The sequence below is a fragment of the Typopeltis vanoorti genome, chromosome 6, assembly GCF_054136105.1.
Source record: "Typopeltis vanoorti isolate ZY-2024b chromosome 6, IOZ_Tvanoo_1.0, whole genome shotgun sequence".
NCBI classification, from domain to species: Eukaryota; Metazoa; Arthropoda; class Arachnida; order Uropygi; family Thelyphonidae; genus Typopeltis; species Typopeltis vanoorti.
Window position 1 is genome coordinate 14,787,041 of NC_143554.1, and position 17,863 is coordinate 14,804,903.

The window sequence follows — 17,863 nt, forward strand, 5'->3', positions numbered from 1 at the left end:
AAAAGTACCAGATCGACATAATAGGGGTGACTGAAACTAAAAAGACAAAAACTGGTGAGATCTTTCTGAGCAATAAATACAAAATGTTATATTCAGGCAATGACAATCAAGGAAAAGAAGGAGTAGCCATAGTATTCAACACAAAATACGAGGCTAATCTTCTTGAATGGCAGGCAGTCTCAAGTAGAGTAATGTGGACAAATATGAGAATGGAGAATTGGACAATGAGACTTATTTGTGCCTATGGTCCCATAGAAGGTTCTACTAAGTTAGAAGTGGAGGAATTTTTTGAGGCTTTAGAAAAAGCAACTGACACAATGAAAAAGAAAAAGTTGGTCCTTGTTGGGGATCTAAATAGCAGAGTAGGAAATGATTGTGAGACATACAAAAATATTTGGGGAAAATTTGGAGAAAAGAGCAAAGCTAATAATAGTGGCAAATATCTGTTGGATTTCTGCTCAGTACATGGACTGGTTATTACTAACACCATGTTCCAACATAAAAATGTGCACAAATTCACATAGAGAGAAGAGGCTAGGAATAAGAAAAGTCTCATTGACTATGTTATTGTTGATAGTGATGTTTTCTCCCTGGTGCAGGACACCAGAGTGTACAGTGGATTTGAAATTGGAAGTGATCACTATTTAGTCTTGAGCAGGATAAAATTGAATTTCATAACGAAAAGAATAACGTAAGAAAGTTTTAAAGCGAATAAAAGTTGAGCAGCTCTCAGATGTGAACTGTAGACTAAAATACAGAAATATTATTGAAAAGAAAATGAAAGAGTTTGAGAACAGGAATCAAACCTTGGAGATTCAGTGGCAAACTCTGAAGAAAACATTGATTGATTCTGCCAGAGGCATGTGGTGAGGTTGTCTGCAAGGATAAAAAAAATCAGAACTCCCTGGTGGACACAGGAAGTTAAAGAGACATTGAAGGAAAAGAAGAAAGCATATCAAAAGTTCCTGGCAAATAAGTCAGCTTGTGCTCTTAGAGAATACAGAGACAAATGCAAGAATGCTAAACACTGTGTAAAACTAGCTAAACAAAAGTCATGGCAGGACTTTAGCAAGAATATAGAAAATAAATATCAAGAAGGTGGCAAAATATTCTGGAGGTTGTTGAAGAAGCTTAGGAATGGAGGAAAGAGTGCTGTAAAAGGAGTTAGAGATGATAAAGGTGACATGAAAACGGGAGAAAAAGATATCCTTGAAGTATGGAGTAATTACTTTGAAAAACTTCTAAATGAAACAAGCAGTGATGACAGCACAGTGGTAATAAACACCCAACAGGCATGCAGTCAGGAATACATACTTGAAGTAGAAAAATCTATTAAAGGCTTGAAATGTGGAAAGGCAGCAGGAGTAGATGATATTCGACCAGAAATGCTGAACTATGGTGGCATAAGAGTCTTACAGTGACTGCACTATATAATTCAGAAAGCCTGGACAGAGGGATGAATTCCCGATGATTGGAGTAGAACTCTCATAGTACCCATATATAAAAAGTGAAATAAAACTGAATGTGAGAATTACAGAGGTATTTCCATACTGAGTGCTCCTGGGAAGATCTACGCAAGTATACTTGAGAAACGGTTGAGAAGAATTGTGGAAGAAAAGCTTGGTGAAGAACAAGCTGGATTCAGGCCAAATAGAGGCTGTCAGGATCAGATCTTCACTTTACGACAAATAGTCGAGAAAGCATGGGAATATAACAGAGATCTGTATTTAAGTTTTGTCGATTTGGAAAAGGCATTTGACAAGGTGCCAAGAGAGAAGCTATTTAATACGCTACAGTTATATGGTGTCAATGGGGCATTATATAAATCAATACTTAGTCTTTATTTGAGTTGTAAGTCAGCAGTTAGAATTGAAGGAAGTAGAGGAAGATGGTTTATCGTTAAATCTGGTGTGAGACAAGGATGTACATTATCCCTCTGTTATTCATTATCTATATGGATCACATTATGAAGGAAAGTGGTATTAAACCTGATATCAAAATTGGAGATGTTAATGTCAGCTCTTTGCTTTATGCGAATGATGTTATACTTCTAAATAAATCTGCTACAAGCTACACGTCTGCAAGATTCACTGACTAATTTGAATAGCTGTTGTAATAGATATGGTATGAAGCAATAAAGTGTGAAGTATGGTATGGTCGGCAATAAAAAAGATAATGAAAATGGGCAGAATCATTGAAAATGTCAACTGTGTTGTGAATGGAGAACCTGTGGAACAAGTAAAACATTTCAGCTACTTAGGCACAATTTTTACTGAAGATGGTAAATTAAATATAGAAATAGACAACAGAATCAGCAAAGCTGGTATGGTAAGAAGTCAGTTGAATAAATTCATATGGAATAAGAGAGAAATTAGTCGGAACACTAAATTAGTTGTATACAAGACAGTGTTCAAACCAGTTTTAACTTATGGATCTGAGAGCTGGGTCAGAAGTAAAACACTTGACCAAAGACTAGAGACCACAGATATGAGAGTCCTGAGAAAGATTAGAGGCGTGAACAGATGGCAACAATGGCAATATCATTTTAAAAACGAAGATATTAGGAAAGTACTTGACTTTGTTAACATCCAGGAATGTGTTAGCAGAGCTAATCTCAGGTGGTATGGTCACTTAAACAGAATGGACGAAGAAAGATTAGCAAAACAAGTTCTCTGCCAGGTTGGCAGCAAAACGATCTAGAAAAATATAGGTGGATTGATACGGTACACAGTGCTTTAGACGATAGAAATATAAGATCTGATAATGTTGGAGTCTTGACAAGTAACAGACTGATTTGGAGGAAAATTGTAGATAGGAAGTTAGTAATGATGTAATTTTTTTCATATAGTACTATCATATCCTGTACACCCCTTGAGGGTACATGGCAGGAATTTGATGATGATGATGACATTTTTTTAAGCATTTGACTGTTTTCTTAAGCAAATTGTGCATGATTGAGTATTATGGATGCCAGTTTTGTATTCATCTTATACAATTGTTGAAATTATCTTTTGTCTAAATTTTAGTGTTACACTGTTACCAATGTTTCTTGATTTATGATTGTTTACCATTTGATTTTGTTAGGAAAAAAAAATTGGCGTAATTCTTTTTCTATGAAATTTCTTAAGTAAGATAGATACCTATTGTATAGTTGTTCATGATGCAGATGACATCATAATATTTGCCATGTCGGGGAAGGTTGCCCTTTATATTGAGAAAGGACACGGATTCTGAGCAAATGACACTTAAGCAAACTGCAGATAGTTGAATGATATGACTATCATTTTGTATTTAGTGCTTACAACTTAAGTTAAAATTAATTTGTTTTTTTGTGTAAAGGTAAATTTAAATGCTTTAGAGTTGCCTAACATTTTGTATTAAGTATACTTGTATATAATATATGAACATTTTGAAACAGGTGAGGTTGAATTGGAAAATCTTCCATTGAAAAAGGATGCATTGAAGTATCTTGACCTTCCAGTTGAGATACATGCAGGTTGGTAACATCTATTGATTAATAGCAGATTACATGGTGCATGTAAATTGAGTAGAATTTTATTAACTTTTCTTAAATAAAATGCATAGTAAAATCATTTCATGTTGAAAAAGAAGTTGCTTTTTTCAGTTTACTTTTTGTTGATAAGATGAATTCAAAGCTTTTCTTATTGAATTATAATGTGCATGGATGATGTAAATTATAATATTGCAATAAATAAACTATTCAACTTTGATATTATTCTTTAATATAATTTTGTCTTATTGTGATACAGTTCACTCTTACTATCGCAAATAGAAATCACTGAAACTGTTTGTTATCGTAGATAGTTTACTTTACTACAGTGAATTTCTTTTAGCTTAGCATTGTACCTATGGTGCTATGGAATGGAACTATTTATAGGTCACATATCAGTGTGAACAATGCTGAAGTTAAACTTACTTGGCACAGTGTTTTTTTATAATTGAACAGTAGATAATTATTTAAACTGATATAAGAGCACGGAGTTTTTTGAGTGTTCTTCTTCAACCCATTTGTCTTCTAGGATGGGTAGAACCCTCTGATGAGGGGTTACAGTGAATTAATGCACCAACATCCATGCCTTGAGTATTCTAGTTAATTTTTTTTTATTTTTTTTATTTTTTATTTTTTTTAAGTGTACTTGAGAAAAGGCAAAGAAAAATTGGAAGAACCAGCTGGATTTCAGTTAAACAAGTGTTGTCTCTTCAACTCAGATGTTGTCTCTTAAACCTTTCAAATAAAAAAAAAAAAAATCAGGAAATTATAGAAATACATTATGAAACTTCTACTAAAATAGAGCCAAAGGTCTTCGTTTCAGCAATGCAAAACTATATAAATTAAGTGAATATTAAATCCAACATTATTTCAAAGCTGAATGCAGAAACTACGAAAGTTTCGTATGAAGTTTGGCCAGAGAGCTTATGGGAATATACTTGCCGGCATTTAAGAGTTGCCCAGTGTAGACCTTATAGAAAACATGATTGCTTGCCCAAGCATCCATATATTCACCTTCTATTGGTCCATTTTGATAAGGTTTGATTGGCCAACCAGCTATTTTGAACTGGTTGGCTCTCCTCAGAGACCAGACAGAAACCTTAAGAGAACAAAAACTCGTTCACTACTAAGGAACTCGAGGTGTTGGAGAGGTGTATTATTTGTAAGCGAACTCTTGGTAAGTGTGTAAAGTGTTTACTAAAATAAAGAGCCAAAGGGCTTCATTTTGGTGATCATTTGGTGATTGGAGTGCAGAATCCTGAAAGAGGAAGGTCTCTAGTAGTGTGCTGCAGGGTCGGTTTTGGCACCATTGTTGTTCAATTTGTATATTGATAATATTGTGATTGGTTTAACTGTTGACATGCAGCTGTTTGCAGATGATGCAAAATTGGGGAGAGAAATGCTGAATCAAGATATTTTGGCCTTACAGGAGGACTTGAATAGGCATGAATGGGCAATGTCAGTTCAATGTTGCAAAGTGTAATGTTTTGGAAACTTGGTAAGCCACAATGGGATTTAAAGTATACACTTGGTGGGGAAACTTAAAAGAAGGTAGAGGAGATGAGAGATCTGGGAGTGGTGGTGGACAAGGACCAGAAATTCAGGGGCCGTGTCACATGTTGTGGAGATGCCACATCGAATAATGGCAATGATATGGAGGACCCTGACATGCAGAAATAGAGGTTATGATGCCATTGTATAAGGTGTCATATGGATTATTGTGCACAGATTTAGTCACCAGGTTTTCATGGTGATGTGGATTTGTTAGAAAGGGTCCAGAAAAGATTCACAAAGGTCAGTGGTCTTTGGCATGTCGAGTATGAGGACAGATTGAGAAAATATAAGTTGCAAAGCCTCATGAATAGGAAGGGGGAGGGATATGATTGAGATATATAAGTTAGTCTGGCTGTTGTCAGGTTGACATGGAAGAGAGTTTCATTGAATGAGAGAGGAGAGAGGAGAGGGTTCTTTACATGAAGAGTGGTTGGTGAGTGGAATGCATTGCCTGAGTGTGTTGTGAATGTAGACACACTAAATCAATTTAAGGCATGGTTGGATGAGCTTTGTGTGTGATAGTGTGTACCTCTCATGATGAATATCTGACTCCATGGAGGTCAGATGCTAATAATAAAATGACTTATGTTCTCTTCAAACATCTCAGCTAGCATCCCAATCATAATCCTTGCTCACCATCTCTTCTTATGACTGTCATACCTGGACAACATGCTGACTACCCATCCTTCCATACTGTTATCTTTAACTCTCCTCAGCAACCTCCTGATATCCATCCTTACATTCTACTTGTTGCCATCCAGATCATTTGTGCCTACTAACACTATCCACGCTCTTACTCGTTTCTTCCTCATATCTAGTCCTTCAGTCACACTGCTCAATACCTCCTGGAAAGCAAACCTTTAATAATCAAATCCCCATACATGGTCACTCCCAAATCAACTGACACCTCTTTCACACTGCTATCTTTTATTCCATCTTTCCTCTCTCTTCCTTATATACTTTTTTAATCTTCTCATTCCACCTTGCAATTTCCTCATCTTTGCGAACTCTGCTTTCATATCCTGCATTATTTTCTCACTGCTCTTTGCTATCACTACCAGCTAGATCATGCTTTCATCCTTGCTGTGTATCAATCTCGTTATCTTACAGTCCATTGGTATTAGTTTTGCATTTGCTATCATACAGCTACTTTCAATCACCTCATTTATAATCTTCTTAACTAGCATTTAAATTTGGAACTCCATTCACTTCAATACTTTTGATTGCATTGCTTTCAGTACTAATTTCTGTTACTTCATTTTCTCTCTTCTGACGAGGCTCACATTTCTGGCTCATATAACATTTATGATACACTCTCCACTTCCACTGTCATTCCACAAAACTTTTCTCAAATTCCTCCATCCCGTGCACAATGATGATGTCTTGGCCACCATTGTTCTTGTTTGCATTGGCACCATGAAAAACACAATTTATTTATCATACACTATAAAAAAAATAAACAAACACACTCAGCCACTCACTCATACATGAGGATACTACAGTCAGTAATTAACAAAATATCATTAAATCTATATTAAAACAGTGACTTAGTTGCGAGCTTACAATCAGATGGTCTATCCAGTACGTGCCATCTGCTGTCTTATTTCAAATTGTTGTCTTATTCAAGACCTGAGTGGCTACCACATTTGGGCAGAGTAAGTGAACTGGATTATCTACCCTTAGCCTTTCTACAGTTCAAAATGTGACACGTTTATATTATTTTGTGGGTGATATTCACTTAAAAATGAAAATAAGTAGTTGAAGGATATACAGGAAGATGGTTTGATGTAAAATGGGTGTAAAGCAGGATTGTATTTAATGTCTACTGTCACTTAAACTTGGTATGGATGACATCATTAAGGAATGTAATATTAGAGCGGTATTATGATGGAGCAGTGCTATGCAGTATGGGATATCATGGAAGATTGATGTGAAAGAGGAAAAGGTTAGCAAAATATCTGTTCTGCTAATTCTTCTTTTCCCTTTTCTGTTTACATGAATAAATTACATTAGGTTAGCTTTGCAAACAAATTCTTGGATATTAATACAAAGTTCATTCCTGATATCTTCTTTTTCAGTATGATTCTGCCATTGAAACAGCATATTTATTTCTTTCATTTTTCTCTATATCCTTATATCTGTGATCTCATTTCTAATCAACTTTTTATATTTAACCTAACTTTCAGATTGGTAAGTTAAAATAGGTTTGAATACAGTCATGTATACAGTTGAAAGATGAATTTCTTTAGGGAGGAGATGAATTTCATCTCCCACCGTGTCTCTGCTATCCTGAAGTGGCTTGAAAAAGTTCCATGTTTGGTCTTTTAGAGCAGGGTTTCTGGATTATGTGAAAAATAAAAACAAAACAAAAATATATAAAATTAAAATTAAAAAAAAAATCAATAGTCCATCCACAATACAAATGCACTATAGTTTTACTGGGAAAAAAAAAACTTTCGTGAGTGTTTGCCACATAAAAAAAGCTTGTTAGTGTATTTGACTAATTTTCTTGTCTGTTTCCATATTTAATTTGCCATGTTCATTATGTTGTTTCATCTGCATGTAAAGAGCTGAGATTAATATCTTCACATATATAGATAAGTTTATGGGTTGTTTTTTATAATAACAGTGTGCTTCACAGTATAAAACAGCAAGGAAAATAGATAATTTATTCAAGTTAGTCATATTTCAATGGATTTCCAACCAGCATTTTCAGAGTACAAATACAGGAATACCTCGATTATCGCAATTCTCGATTTATCACGGTTTATAATTTGATACCAAAATTCCAATTATTGTGCTCCAAATTTGAATTATCTCGGCCACGAGATGTAGCCACTACATATGCAACCAGTTTGAGTCGCCACTCTCCAGGTATTGCTCTCTTGTAGCGCTTTCGTTTTTATCCGACGGTGCCTGCTCACCACTCACAAGTAACTGTCCGCCTTTGCCTGAAGTACATGTGGATATTTATTTCTCTTATTTACCCCTACAGTGAATGCTAAAAGAAACAAGGATGATATCAAGTCTACAGCTATCAAGAAGAAACATAGAGTGATCAGCTTAGAAGATAAGTTGCATATGATAAATAAGTATGAAGTAGGCATAATCAAAGCCAAAATTGCAAGAGAGTTCGGTCTAAATGAATTAACTGTTCGCCATATTTTAGACTACACTGCAAACTATAAGCAACTAGGACAAAGTGCATCGACCTCGTCTGCATCCCAAACCACGAGAAACAGAAGCCATCTTATGATTGAAATGGAAACGCTATTGTCAGTGTGGATAGAAGATTGTAACCAAAAGAGAATTCCTTTTAGTCAAAAGACTATAAAAAACAAAAAGACTATCTGAACATTGGTATATTTTCCTTCTTCATTGAATTTGTTTGAAACTTTAAAAAGAAAACAATTAGAAAGCAAAAATGATTCATCGTCAGTAGTGGAAGAAACTTTATCTGCAAGTTCAGGGTGGTTTGATCGGATCAAAAAGCGATTGAGCATTCATAGTGTTCATGTACAAGGTGAAATTGCAAGTGTCGATAAAAAAAAGCAGCAGCTAGTTTTCCTGGTGAATTCCAACAGATCATTGAAGAAGGAAATTATACCAATGTTCAGATATTTAATGCTGACGAAACAGGCTTATTATGGAAAAAAATGCCCACGAAAATATTTTTAGCGAAAAATGAAAAATCACAGCCTGGCTACAAGGTTTTGAAGGAGCGTGTAACACTTTTACTATGTGGCAATGCTTCTGGAGATTACAAGATGAAGCCTCTCTTTATTTATTGTTCACAAAATCCTCGGCCGCTTAGAAGTTTAGATAAAAATTTTCTCCCTGTTCATTGGAGAGTCAATAGAAAAAAGCTTGGATGACAAAAACTATTTTTGAGGATTGGTTTAAAAACTGTTTTTGCTCTGAAGCTGAAAGGTACTGCAAGTCATTAAATCTTGATTTTAAAATCTTGTTGATATTAGATAATGCACCTAGTCATCCAACAGCACTGAATGATTTGTGTGAAAATGTAAAAGTTATTTATTTACCACCGAATACCACTTCCATCATCCAGCCAATGGATCAAGGTGTAATCGCATCCTTTAAGGCATATTACCTACGAAGAACTTTTTCACAAGCAATAGAAAAGACTACAGGAGATGAAGCTATGACTTGGACAGAATTCTGGAAGGCATTCAACATCAAAAATTGCATTGAGAATGTCAAGTTAGCATGGAGTGAAGTAACGTCTAGCAACCTGAGAGAGCGACGTGGCAAAGGATTATTCCTCATTGTGCAAATGATTTTAAAGGATTTGAAAATGAAGTAACCCGTATTATCAATGACATAACTAAGCTTGGCTTCGATCTAGGACTAATAGAAATTGAAAAAGGTGATGTTTAGGACCTGCTTCAGTCACATGATAAGGAGCTGGGTGATGAAGACCTAATTAACCTCGAGAGAGGACACGCTTACGATGCTCAAATCGATGACAATGACGAACAAATTGACGTGGCACTGAAGGAATTTACCCTCAAAGAAATGGACAAAATGTGTAGAATTGCTGAAAGTTTTAAATTAAAAAATCTTGAACAGCGATCCTAATCTCGAGCGATCAATGAGAGTTCATCAGGAAATTGAAAATTCCATCTGTTGCTACCGAGTTTTATAGGAAGAAAAAAGAAAGAAAAAATTCCACCAGACAACTCTGCACCAATTTTTATCCAAGAAAGAATAATTGTATGTAGTGTATGTGCCCCTTATATATAAATAAAGATTAAAGAATAATTTGGTTTTCTAAATGAACCTTCATTTTTTACTTAACACATTTCCTTTTTACTTCATATATAAAATTTAATTAATAGATTTGAAAAATCCTTGGCAATGATCAACCGTTTTACACGCATTATTTATCCCGATTATCGTGGATTCGATTATTGCGATATTTTTCGTGGCAACAATAACCATGATAATCGAGGTATTCCTGTATGATAAACACAGCACTTAATCAGTAGAAACAATTAAAATTATAACTAAAAATGAACTACCATCCTAACATTATACTATCAAGGGGATGGATAAAAATGAAGATAATTCACAAAAGTCAGACTAAACGTGGTCTTAAAATGACAGTCTTCCAGATCTTTGGCAAATGAATGTGGCTATATTTATTGAGGTTGGGAGGAGTGATTCAGAGCTGATGCTTATTCTAAAAGTAATCTCTCAGACCTGTAACAACTTCTGTTCAGCACACTTGTCTTCTTTCATTTAATCCTGTTTGACAGAAGAACATGAAAACTGTCTGCGATTATCTGTATAACAGCCAGGACTGGCAGACCATGCTCTGACCATTTCTTAACCTTATGTTCAAGGCACATCAGAAAAGATTATTATTATTACGGGCTACTCCAAGGAGTCCTTAGATTCATCATGGGAGGCCCTAAACATCATGTCAAGAACTATCCAACATTTAAGCAGTATCTATCATACTTTCCTTTGAACTCATTTGCATTCATTGCACTTACAACGGACTCTGTCAACCTGTTCCACTCATTCACTACTCTCCAAGCAAAAAACCTAGTTCTAACGCCTTTGCTGACTATACTCTTACTCAGTTTCTGTGGGTGGCCACTAGTTCTCCACCACCAGACCTGTTCTGAAAAATTTCCTCTAAATTAATTGTAAAAACCCCTCAGTAATTTGAATGCCTCAATCATATCACACCTTTTCTGCCTATCAACCAATTTCTGTAATCCACAGATCTTCAATCTCTTCTCATAAGGTTCATTCCATAGACCTGCTACCATCTTGGTCACTCGCCTCTGGAACCTTTCTATCTCCTCCTCATGACCAAGAAACCCTGGCACCCAGATCTGTGTCCAGTAGATTGCTGAAGTTCTCCACAAACCAAATCTCCATACTATTTTCAAACAACACATCAAACTAGCTCCATTCTCTTGCACATCCTGGAATGTATAAAGTTCCTTGTGCCCACAGTTTAACATGCTTTGGACAGACGTAAATATATTGATTGACATCTGCCTTAAAATACACAGAAATTGCATCCATGATCATCTGTATCTGAAATCAGAAGTTCTTGATATTTTTTCACATGGGATTAAATGAAAAATGGCATATTTGCTATTGGCCTGAAAGATTATGTTACAGTCTGCATTAGCTAATAAGCACTCCCACAGCAAACCTCAATAAACACAGCATTATTACTTGCTAGAGCCCTGGTAGGAAGAGGTACTTAGCAAAGGTATTGTTTGCCCAAGATAGGAGCTTTATATGTTGATTCTTGCCATGTATGGTGTTGCCATAGACTTGGCAGTTCATTTGCTGGGGATGAAGAAATGCATCACCAAATTATCCAGATGAGTACTGAACAAGTAATTATTATGGGTGACTTAAATTATCCAAAAATTGATTAGGTTGCATGACAACTTTCTCAAGCAGCATGTGGAAGAAGCAACTCGAGAACAAAGAGTGTTAGATTAGATTGTCTCAGTTAAGAATGTGACTATTTTACCACCATTTGGTGACATTGATCATGGTGTACTGACCAGAGAAGTGTCCAAATAGATGTTCCAATCAGAACAAATTATATGCTGAACTACAAGTCTGCAAGTCATGACGAACTCAGGAGAATACTATTATTGGTTCCATGGTATCAGTTGTTGAATGGGAAGGACCTGCACTGCATGGGGAGCTTTGAAAAGATATTTAAATGATGCAGTAAGTGAATTTATCACTAGAGTTAAAAGAACAAGTAGAATGGAAGCGAACTGGATGTGCAGTTTCATTAAACAGGAGATCCATAAAATGAAGATGATGTGGAAGGAATAGCATGAGAATAAGAGAGAGAGGAGTTATGAAATATATGAAGCTCAGGTCAGAAAAGTTACAAATATTGTACAGAAAGCTAAGTTGCAGTATGAAAAGAAATTGACTGAACAGACTGGTAACTACCCCATCTGCTTCTGATACTAGTTCAGATAATTGGTGCTCACATCACCAAGATCTGTCAGCCAGGTATATGTATCATAGTGTACAGTGATATCACTACATTGAATAAAGAGATACAGGTGCATGAAAAGAACCTGGATAAAAATTTGGCAATTGGGATATATGGGATATTAGTGTGTGTGCGCACTAAAGGAATGTGCAGCTGAACTGGCCAGGGCCTTGACATGTTTCTATAATTTGAATCTTAACTCAGGAAAGATCCCACAGGAATGGTAAGAAAGTGTGATAATCCCATTGCTCAAAGTTGGTGCGAGACTGATGTGTCTAACTATCAGTATCTCTAGAGTAATTGTAAAGATTTTGGAGAAGTTGGTAGGAACTTGCATATAGTAATGGGTGGACAAACAGAATATGCTTTGCAAGGAACAGCATGGGTTTATTAAAGGGAGGTTATGCCTGAGCAGTTTGCTCATATTTTATAATATAATATTACAGCAGAGGGAATGGATGCACTGTGATATTGTTGGACTTTGTTTAGGCTTTTGATAGGATACTATATGAAAGGCTTTTACATAAACTAGAGAATATGGGATTGGAATATAAACTATTAACTTGGAATTCTAATAAACTACAGCACGTGTGAATGGATATAAGTTCAACATAATAGCTCATTTCGATGACAAAAATAAACAGGTGAAAATACTTTAGTAGTTTATTCATGTGACGGTAATCAGAAAACAGAAGAGTAGCTAATAGTGGTGAGGTGATAAGAGGATGGTTGATGAAGAGATATCAGAGAGTAGAGTCCAGAAGAAGACCTGTGACTAGTGGCGTACCACAGGGCTCTGTTCTTGGGCTGCTCTTATTTAATTTGTGCATTAATGGTATAGGAAAGGATCTGAGAGGAACTGTTCAGTTGTTTGCTGATGATACAAAATTGGGTAGAGCAATAGTTAATACAGATGATGTTAAAGTTTTGCAGGATGATTTTTATAGACTGGCTGTCTGGACAAAGGAGAATGGATGTCAGTTTAATGTGTCAACGTGTAAAGTTAAGCATTTGGGGATGAAAAGATTACCAGCTGTATATCACATTGATGAATGGTGCTCCCAGAAATTGATGAAGCCAGTGATTTGGGAATGTTAATGGATAGATTAGTGTTAAAGTTTAGAGGACAGATTGCAAAAGTGGCTAAAGCAGCTCATCAGATTACTTGGTTGCTGAAGAATATTTTGATGAGCAGAGACAAGCAGGTTATTCTCTTTCTCAAGCCTTGAATAAGACTTCATCTTGACTACTGCATGCAGATCTGGTCACCTGTGTTTCTTGGCAATTAGGAAGAGGTGGAAAGGATCCAGAGGTAAGTGACCAAGATGTTAGCAGGTCTGTGGAATGAACCTTACGAGAACAGGTTGAAGATTTGTGGATTACAGAAATTGGTTGACAGGCAGAAAAGGGGTGATATGATTGAGGCATGCAAATTACTGAAGGGTTTTTACAAGATTAATACAGAGAACATTTTTCAGAATAGGTCTAGAGGTGGAAGAACTAGGGACCATCCTTGGAAACTGAGCAAGAGTGTAGTTAGCAAGGGTGTTAGAATTGAACTCTTTGCTTGGAGAGTGGTGAATGAGTGGAATAGGTTGCCAGAGTCTGTTGTTGGTGCCATGACTGTGAATGAGTTTAAAGCAAAGTATGATAGATAGTGTGCAAATGTCGGATAGTGCTTGGCATGATGTTTAGCTTCTCTCTCAAGGAGGACTCCATGGAGTAGTAGCTTGTAATAATAATAGGTGGATGGCCAATGGACAGGTATCAGAAAGTGATATATGAGAGACGTGAATCTACAAGATTTAAGGTGACTATTTAATCTATACGTTAATGATATTGGAAAGGAGTTGACAGGAGTTCAGTTGTTGCTGATGATGCAAAGATAAGCAGGGTAATTAGAGATGCTACTGGCATTTACAGGGTGATTTGAATAGGCTAGAAGTGTAGGCAAATGATAATGGCTATTAGTTCAATGTTTAGGTGCTTTGGCATGATGCGTTATCCAACAGCATTTATGTTAGTGGGATCATGCTTGGAGTAGCTGACGAGGCTGGAGATGTTGGACATATGATAGAAAGTTGAAGTTCAAAAGGTCACATAACAAAAATTGCAAATACAACTCAAAGGATAATTGTGATGTTGAAATGAACATTGAAATGTAAGGATATGGAAGTCATCTTGCCTCTTTACAATGCTTTGATATGACCACACCATACTGTGTGTGTAAATTTTGTTCTTTTAGGTTCCTGAGGGATAAAGAAGCTGTGGAAAGTCTGCAAAGAAGAGTTACAAAAATGATATTTGGATTATGTAATGTAGATTATGAGGTTAGCTTGAGATATGTGGACTGCAGACACTGGTAGACCGAAGATATAGGGGTGATATAATAGAGATCTATAATCTTTTGAGAAGGCATTAATAGGATATTGGTTGATAAAAAGTTTTCCTTATATGGAAAATAGGGAGAGGACAAGGGGGCATCCATGGAAGTTAAGTTTGTATGCAGCTCAGAGCTGGATTTCTCTCTCGTAAAGCCATGAGTGAGTGGAACAGTTTACCTGTTGAAGTGAGTTTAAGAAAAGGTGTGACAGCTGCTGTGAGTGATGATATTAACTCCCTCAATGAATCCTTGACTCCCTGGTGATCTTAATAATAATAATAATAATATGTGTATTTACTTATTTAAAATTCTTTTTCAGGTTATGTAGGAAAAATTAAGCTTCAGATTCCTATACGTAGACTGAGAAGTGAGCCCTGGGTAATCTTCATAGAAGATCTATATTTAATCGCTGGTCCTGTTTCTTTACAGAATGTAAGTTGATTTATATTTATGTATGTGTGTCTGTGGGCACGTACATGCATGCATACCTATGAAGAAAATTGAATAATGATAAATGAGCTAATAGTTTGATAGTTTATTTTGTCTAATTATGAGAATAGTAGTTATGTGTGTTACTTAAATGTGAAAAGCACATTTTACTAGTGAAACCTGACATGCAAAAATCGATCAGTGTCAGTGATATAGCATAATTAAGTATTTTATTTTTTTCATTATAATTATGACATGTATGTGTGTGTATATGTATTTCAAAAACATTCTCTATACAAAATTTCAATTTCTTGTGCCGAATTGAAAAATGGTAATGAAATGGTAGACAAGTACTGTATATTAATTAGTTTAATTATAATTTCCTAGCATTTACTCACAGGGACAGTCCCTGATATCTCAGTAAATAAAATTAATATCTCATTAATAGTTCCTAATCAGCATTACTTAAGGATTCAGGCTAGTAAAATAAGAGGAGAATCTTACAAAGCCAGTAAGAAATGCAGAGAACAGACCAGGGAAGTGTTCAGATCCATTATTTGCTCCTCACCTTTCTCTGGTATACCATGTTAGCAGATATTCACCCAGACAGTGAAGAAACAATGGGCTGTCAATTTGGGACTTAAGCTGACTGGATTTTATTGCTTAAATCATAATAGTATAATGATATACAGCATAAGTAATGAAATGTGATAAGGTGGGATGTTGCTGGATTAAACAAGATCTTCGTTATTTTAATTGGAGAATCATATCTCAATCAGATATCTTAATTTTACCATGTATGAAAAATTAATGGAGCAAATTCAGTAGAACTGAATATAAGCACTGTCATTGTTAAGAAGTATAATTAACAGAGAGATAAGTGAGCCATTAGAGAAATGATAGAAATGTAATGTCAACATAATAGCTCATTTCAATGACAAAGGTGATAAAACAGGTGAAAATACTTTAGGAGTTTATTCATGTGACAGTAATCAGAAAACAGAAGAGTAGCTATAGTATGCAACACTAATCCCAAAGATACAACTTGAAATTATTGTACAATGATTGTACAATAATTACAATAATTGTAAATGTACAATAATTGTACAAAAATTAAAGAAACCTGTGGGGTATTCATGACTAAACAAACACACGTAACCACAGTAATAAGTTTTAATAAGTAAATATTTCATCGTAAATATCATAGGACATCGGCAGTACAGTTAATTCAAACAATACTAGGAATAACATACAGTTTTATGACTAAAAAAACACTTGTTTGTTTAGTCATAACTTGAAATTAGTTCCAATTCAAGAAGTTTAACTATAATTCTCCTAGTTATCTAGCTTTAACTCTTAAGTGACCCCATTTAGGGTGTATCTTATTTAGAAGAATTTATTTTTATTATTTTACTAAAGTAAAACAATAAGCATAATTAGGGAACCATACACAGGGAAAGATATATGCATGCAGACTATGAAGTAAGTGAGACAAATGAAAAAAAAGCAAGGCTTCAAGTCCTAAATTATGCTATTGAGCTTGATTTGGGTGCTCTTGTATGGGCTGATAGTCTGAGGATGAGTATTTCTTGGGTAGTAGAGGTTAGGATAGTTTTTCTAGATAGTCAGATTCAAGGAAAAATCTTTAATGCTTGTATTTGCTTCTGAAGCAAGATGTTCTTCTCCTCTGGATTCTGCTCATCACCTTGTGTCACAGAATCAAATCCATATACAAGTTTTTTTTAGTTTGTCTTGCAAAATTTCACTAAATTTATTCAATTCAATTCAAACTTCTTTCAGATCAGGGAAATGCACATCCCCAGAACCCAGCTAGTGACAAAGAGCACCCAATCAAACCCAACTACAGGTGCAATTTAATAATTCAGCCTTGCTATGTTTCTTCACTTCAGTAATAGTTATTCATGTAGTGTCTTGCATTCATGTATTTTACCTGTGTATTTTCATTTTAAAAATTTACGGAATTTACAACCGTGTTAAAAAAAAACTTTTTTATTATCCTGACGTTTCGATCTTCACATCAAGATCATCATCTGGAGCATACATCAATATATATAACAAGCTAAGTTACATTATTAACTGTAAGCTAAAGAAACAATGATTTGATCACATGTTATTCTACTGGCATGACCTCTCGTGAAAAAAAAAATTACATCAAGCTAAATTCTATTTACGATGACAGGAATAAACATTCTTTCAGATGGTTTTCTTTCAGAAACAGTGATGTCCTATTTTTAGTATTACAATTCTTATTTTTGCTTTTAAAATACTGGATTTTCTACAGTCCTGTTTATAGTTGTTCTTAGTGAGGAACGTTCCGTGGGTCGAATATATACCTTCCATATGTTTGGGATTTTTAGACCATCATTATTGTTCAGATAGAGTTTGTCTACATAATCTCACATGCTTCCTTGAATTTTTGTTCATACCATGTTTTAGTGCGATGATGTAGACAAACTCTATCCACACATTTGCTGATATTAACAGCAAAATTGTGGGTAGGGTTTGAGGTTCCAGAAAACTTGGCAATCAAAATTCTTCATTGAAGGTGTTACTTTTTTTCTGTCTCTCTGTTAATTCTGTACAAATCCTAAATTCATCCAACCTTGGAATACTGCTCTTGCATTTGGACTAGTGTTCCAAAAACCTTTAAAAATTCTTGATCCTGACCAGAAGAGAGCATTTCAGCTAATTGTTGATCTCCCCCCCCCCTCTCTCTCTCTTTCTTACAGACTCTCTCCTGTCACTATCTCACCTCCATTTTTGCATTGTTTCTTCTCCAGATATTTGCCTATGTACTGTTCAGCGTGGCTGGCATCATGCTCCCATTTTTGTTATGCCTATAATAATATAAGCACATTTGCCCAACATCCAGTTGAATTGTCAATGCACTGAACTTCTTCAGCCCATTCATTGTTCTTGGTTTTGCAGAACAGAATCCTTTCATATAAAGTAT

The 17,863-nt window shown here is 35.4% G+C and overlaps 1 protein-coding gene across 1 annotated transcript in view; it reads left to right on the forward strand.

The window, feature by feature from the left end:
• Nucleotides 1-17,863, forward strand: part of Vps13D (vacuolar protein sorting 13D) — a 1,260,195-nt gene that overhangs the window by 15,904 nt on the left and 1,226,428 nt on the right. Inside the window, exons 2-3 of the mRNA XM_090393926.1 lie at nucleotides 3,419-3,496; nucleotides 14,780-14,892. Of these exons, the coding sequence (XP_090250052.1) occupies nucleotides 3,419-3,496; nucleotides 14,780-14,892 (191 nt within the window). The remainder of the gene's footprint in view (nucleotides 1-3,418; nucleotides 3,497-14,779; nucleotides 14,893-17,863) is intronic.